The 6,210-nt window shown below is 43.6% G+C and overlaps 1 protein-coding gene across 1 annotated transcript; it reads right to left on the bottom strand.

The window, feature by feature from the left end:
- Window positions 1–686: 686 nt before the first annotated feature.
- On the bottom strand, window positions 687–5,919 carry LOC138592872 (G-protein coupled receptor 183). The gene is given in 4 exon segments (XM_069663764.1): window positions 687–851; window positions 930–1,444; window positions 3,022–3,334; window positions 5,878–5,919. Coding segments are annotated over 4 exon segments (1,035 nt in total).
- Window positions 5,920–6,210: the final 291 nt, after the last annotated feature.

Here is a 6,210-nt window from a genome sequence, read left to right as displayed (position 1 = left end):
GTGGGTGTGAAAGAGGTGCGGTGACATGTTCTCTTTTTTTGGTCATATATGTTATAGAACATTTTATTCCTAAGACAGTAACAGTATTGTTTTTGGACATAGGAGAGCACACATTGCAGACTAATTTACAACATTTATACTTGCTTCAAAATGATGCCCCATTTTTCAGGTGTACACGTGTTTCTCTCCACAAAGGAAGTGAAAGCTACTGCAGTAATAACCACATTGTTTTTTACAGAAACTTTTACCGAGCTTTTATAGGTTATGACATTTTGTTCACCCTACACACATGCAAAGTCAATCAAATGACAGCCTACGACTTTTGACACGACTGTATGGCACTACTCTTTCCTAAGAGACATATGTTGAAATAAAGGAAATGAGTATAAACAAAGGCAATAAGATACACCATCATATGAGAAGAAAATAGACATGGAGGAATATATTTTATACTGTATTTTTAAAATGCCATTGTGCTGGAAGTGAGCAAATCTGATCTGTCCTGTATAACATAACATAACAAATATATGTACATGCACAGCTCATTATTTAAAGGACAGACTTAATTTTCAAACAGACCATCAACATGAGAGACTGAAACAGGCCTCTTTGAGTTTACCCAGAGTAAACTGTATCTTCTCTGTGACGCTGCTTGGAAGTTGCTGTAAGCTCAGCTGCGGTTTCTCTCAGGTGTTGCTGCTGCTGTTCTCAGCTGTCACTTTGGAAGAGGCACCGGAAGTATAAAGATAGTCCTTGAACAAACTCAACACCCTTTTCTTGTAGGTCTTGATGGCAAAGAAGTAGATGACTGGGTCCAAGCAGCAGTTGAAGTTCATAAGTGAGACTGTAATCTGCAGGGAGGAGGTGGATTATGGAGAGGAAATTTGATGGGGAATGTTTGAAATTCAGAGAACAAGCACAGTTCCTACCTGTAAAGACACCTTGAAGGCCCTCAGTTCCTCGCAGGTTGGCTGGTGGTGTATCTTTCTGGTCATAAACTGCATAACGTTGAGGTGGTAAGGGCTGAAGCATATGATAAAGGTGAGGAGGATGAGGAGAATAATGGTGTTGGCCCTGTGATTCCTCCTTGATCGACCCGTCACAGAGTTCTGCTTGGCTGTGGTTCTCAGCTTCAGGTTGATCTTGGCGTAGCAGCCCATGATGACGGCGAGCGGGCAGCAGAAGGAGATGGTACAGGCCAGGAGGAGGAGATAAGGGGTGAAGCGGGAGCCGTCGAAGTTGAAGTACTCCATGCAGGTTTGTTTTCCCTGATGCTCGTGCAGCATGCTGCGGAACATCAGAGGAGCTATCTGCAGGAAGACCAGAGCCCAGACCAGGCAGCAGACCCTGCGGACCACTTTGATGCTCCTCAAACACTGCAGCCGGTGTGGATGCACCATGGCGAGGTAGCGGTCCAGACTGATACAGGTCATGAAGCCAATACCTGGTGGAAATATAAAGAATATTACAGCCTATTCTGACTCGCCAGACACAGCAGATTTGTCAGGCGCCTCAAAACATGACGCTATAGATCACCCTCTAGCATTTTGTCCTCTAGCTAAATGTTTTTATGTGGTGTAGAAGCCATGTCACAATGTATAAAGACCCTCCATTGCCCTGACCAACACACAAAGCACAAACATGGGACTTTAATATAGACGAATTAGGTTTAGCACACTAGTCATGTAAAAACATGTTAAAATACGTTCGTTAAATACATCAATTCGGCGCCTTAGACTACGTTCAGACTGCAGGCAAATGTGGCCCAAATCATATGTGACTCAGGTCTGGTTTTTTTTCATGACAGTGTGAACCGCACAAATCATATGGCTTCTGATCTTTTCAAATCTGATTTGGGCTACTTTCACATGTGGTCCAAAGTCAGAAACAGGTCTGATTTTTTGCAACGCGACCTGAGCCTGAACTATCATATCGGAATTCATGCGACTTTTACGTCACTCTCGATCGACATTCGTCACCATCCTGCGCCAGCTGGAGTCAAACTGTAAGGACCGTTCTGTGCTCCACAAAAACCCGTAATTAAAAAGTTGCCTCTCTTTCGCTGCATCCTCGTCCTCGTTATCATCTGCTGTCGAGTTCGCTGGCTTCCACGACACATCAATTTATACATGCAATGCTTCCAGGACTTCTATGGCACTCATGTTTGTATAGGTACGACAGCGTGCTGCGCGTAGTCTTTGTTATTGTTCTTTTGCACATGCGGGTCAGTGCAGGACCTTGTGCAGTTCGCACTGCAATCTGATATTAGCCACATTTTAAAAATAATGTGAAAAGCCAAAGAAAAAAATCGGATCTGAGCAATAAATCGGAATTAAGCACTAAGCACCCATTTTGCTACTTTACATTTGTTTGCAGTCTGTATTTTGAAAATGTAACCCACTGTTGCTTATTTATTATTGCTAACTTGACCTGCTTTATTTTGAAAGTCTTACCGGACATAACATAGTTATTATAAGCAACTTGACCTCTGACCCTAACGTGCCAAACTGACACTGAAGTGGTAACTAGATCGGCATATTTTGAGGCTTGGGGCTGCAGACCAAACTGCCGTATTTGATGAGTTGGGAGTAAGAGCATGTTGCGATGTGCAATCCAGTTTATACTGAACACTTACAGAAGAGAATGGCAACACAGATGAGTAATTTAACAGTTAAGAAGCAACAGTAACGACTGAATTTAGGACAAATAGGCTCAGGAGTCGCTCCTTCACTTTGTAGGATTAGTTTTCACAATCCTACTCCCTTTCAAATACTTAAAAAATAGAGAATAAAAGTTTGTCTAAAGGCTTTTTATACTCGTTCTATAGGTTTAAAATTGCATCAAACCTTCATACCCTCCACATATATAAAGTCTTGTACTGTTGTTCTGTGTAAATGCTTGCATCTTCCACACAAAACATACAGAAAGTAAAAATATAGTTATCTGAACGTTCTGTTGTATATTTGTAAAGACACCCTCAAAGATAAAGTAGTGTATTGTCGACGTACGCACTAATATTACCTGCGTAGGTATTTGCAAAGAACAGCAGCGTGGTCAGTCTGCAGAGAAGGTCGCCAAAGGGCCAGTCAAAGTGGCGGATGTAGTATGTGATTCTTCCAGGCAGGGCCAGTGTGAACAGGCTGTCGGAGAGCGCCAGGTTGACCAGGTAGACGGAGGTGGAGTTGAACTTCTGCTTCCTCTGGCAGATCACGTAGAGGACCAGGCTGTTGCCGCACGCACTGATGATGAAAACCACAGAGTAGAAAATGGGGAAGAGGACCACTGCGGCCCGCTGATACACGAACACGTCACAGCTGCTCTGGTTTGGAGAGTTCTCGGCCCAGTCCGGGGTGGTGTTTTGTACAGCCATAGTACCTGAAGAAAAGACCATGTTGTAACATTAAAGGAAGGAATCAAGTGTATGTAAACAACCAGAAACCACTAAACATTATCAATGATTTAAGTACTTACAAATAGAGATATGGTTCCCAGTTTCTGTCACTGAATACCCCTGAGCCTGTTGGTTGCAAACTGAGCTGTAACTCTTGAAATACCTCTGCAAAGGTTGTGTGCAGTGCTCAAATCCCACCTCTCCTTTTTGACATCATGTGTCTGTCAAACTTTGTTCATACACCAGTAGACTGTGGCCCTTTGTTGCCAGAACACATTGATTCACTCCCACTCAGTTATAGTCTGTAGCAGGTGTAGTTTGCAAGAACATATGAGAAAAGGCCGTTTACCGTCCTCATGTAACGATATAATTTGTATTTAAAGTTCTTTATAAACTTTCTCATCTTAAAATACATTTTTTTTTACATTTTAATCTCACATCCTTCCCCTCATGCTGTCCTACACGAGGCCTCAATTCTTATACTTCTTTATAAGACGTTTGAATTGATTAAGACACATTTCCATACATCTGAACATCATACTGTTACTTGTTTCTCACTGCTGGTGCTGCTATTGACACCTTTCTTTATAGAATGCAAAAATGGCTCACACGCTAACCCACACACAACCACAACCGCTTTGTTACTGAGTAGGACATGTGACAGCACCAACGAAAAACAAAAAAAGCAGCAACACTTGATGTTAAAGTGATAATCTCGAAGATTTTCATTTAAATGAATGTCTGTTAGGTCACACACACTGTGGAGATTGAAATGTCTTTTGCTTTTTATTATTTTTTTGGCCGTTCATGCCTTTATTGAGAGAGGATAGTGGCGGAAATGGGGGAAGAGAGGTGGGATGACTCACGGCAAAGGGCTGAGGGTGGGAGATGAACCCGGGGTCACCGCATATAGCCTCTGTATGTGGCCGCCGATTTAACCGCTGAGCTGAACCGACACCATGAAATGTCTCTTTCAATGCGGCTACTGTTTAACACATTCATACAAGGGTATATATATTTCTTTCTCCTACTAAAGGGGTATACTGTTGCTCAGTCTGTAGGGACTTGGCTTGGGAGCCGGGGGGTTGCCAGTTCAAGCCCTGGTATGGAGCAAGCTCGGATTCGGGGCTGAACATTGGTGCTCCTTGAGCAAGGCACCGAATCCCCCCAACAGCTTGGGGAGCATGTCCGTATGCAGCCTCCTTAAGGCCCGATCAGACAGAAGTAGTAGCTGGGGACGGCTTTTTTATCATTGTTTTCAATGAGAGGGATGCTTTTTGCGCTTTTGCGTTGCAGATCACTTCGCGCTTTTCCGCTCTGTGCGCCTCACGTTTTTCAGGAAACGCTCCGAGCGCCTCGAGTTGAAAAAACTTAACTCAAAGCAGAAAAGCGCCCGACGTCATTGCCGTTTTTTCTCATTGTCCAATCGGATGAAAGGAGAGGCGGGCCTTCTGTTAGTTTACAATATAACGCTTAGGTTAATGACAGCTAATGATTCTGTGGTTGCCTTAACAACAGTAGAAAAAGAAGGCGCAGCGAGCTGCTCTTTTTTTAACCGTATGCTTCAACAAAAAAGGCAGTGCAATGCGCCTCGCGTTTTACAGCCTGCAAAACACGTTCTGTCTGATTGGGCATCCTTCCATTAGTGTATCTCCATAGTGTTTACACACATGCATACACACATGCACAGAGTGAAATTAAAAAAGTGTGCCTCTTCTTCTTCTTAAGGTTCGTAAAACGGCTTCTGTTATCTCATACGTGCTGGGGCTACAGTTTAATATCAAAGTGCATGTATTTGCAGTACGTCTTGCAGCATGTGCAGCGTATGTTTGAGAAAGGTTAGATGAAGTGATAGCGTGAGGTTTTATATTATGTTCCTGCCTCTGAGGTTTCTCAAGTTGGGTCTCTATGAAGCTGAGGTGAAGGCAGGCAGGCAGGCAGGCAGGCCCGAGGTGAGGCTGGTGGAAGATACAGGAGGAAGCCGAAGTATTGCAGTCGCGATCCTGTGATGTGTGGATGAATCACTCACAGTTTGAAGAAAGTCACATCTGCAAACATCTACATCCACCAACCCGCCTGAAAGATTAAATAAATGCAAAGAATTGAAACAGAAAAACTTGGTGTTAGATTCTGAGAATAGTGAAAATGTGGTAACGCTAAGTCTGCTCGTGCAAAGGAAGGTGTTGCAGTTTCACTTCAAAACAACAATTTATTCTTTTTTTAGCAGCAGAGATCTCACCTGCGTGATCCTGCGAACATATTTAAGAAAATAAAAGCACAAAAAACACTTTATAAATCATATTGTAAGACCAGCAGCTCATTCATGCAGCTAACAGTAGAAGTACTCGGGCTACAGTATCTCTTTCCAGGTTGGTGTAATTGAAATGGATGGCTGCTGGATCGGCGAAAGGTCACTAATTGTCACCAGTCAAATGCGGTTATAATACAGCTCAGTTAGGTCACAATAAGAGCCTCATGCAGACGACGTCACCTGCAGGTTCGGAGCCTGCTGCACTTCAGGCCTGCATTTCACGCTCCATTAATTCCGCGCGCGGAGTTAAGCATCTTGATACATCTTATCGGGGCGCTGCAAAGAGGAAAAGACAGTCGTATGTTGGGCGCTCGCTGGGTGTCCCGAGGGTCTCTCGGTGTTAAATAGTGCAGCCCAGCTCAGGTGGACGGGGAAAGAAGGAGGGGATCACTTCTGCTCATGCATGACCGTTTGCGTTTTCACTTCCCGTAAGAAGTCATTTACACCCACCAGGGAGAGAACTATTAATAATCTTTGCCCTTTCCAGTCACCAAAAATATCATGCAAA

This window comes from Semicossyphus pulcher, unplaced genomic scaffold (assembly GCF_022749685.1).
Source record: "Semicossyphus pulcher isolate SPU_LCO1_2020_fin unplaced genomic scaffold, fSemPul1.0.p SCAF_15, whole genome shotgun sequence".
Lineage (NCBI taxonomy): Eukaryota > Metazoa > Chordata > Actinopteri > Labriformes > Labridae > Semicossyphus > Semicossyphus pulcher.
The sequence above is the reverse complement of the archived record's forward strand: the minus strand, read 5'-3'. Positions and strand labels throughout refer to the sequence as shown.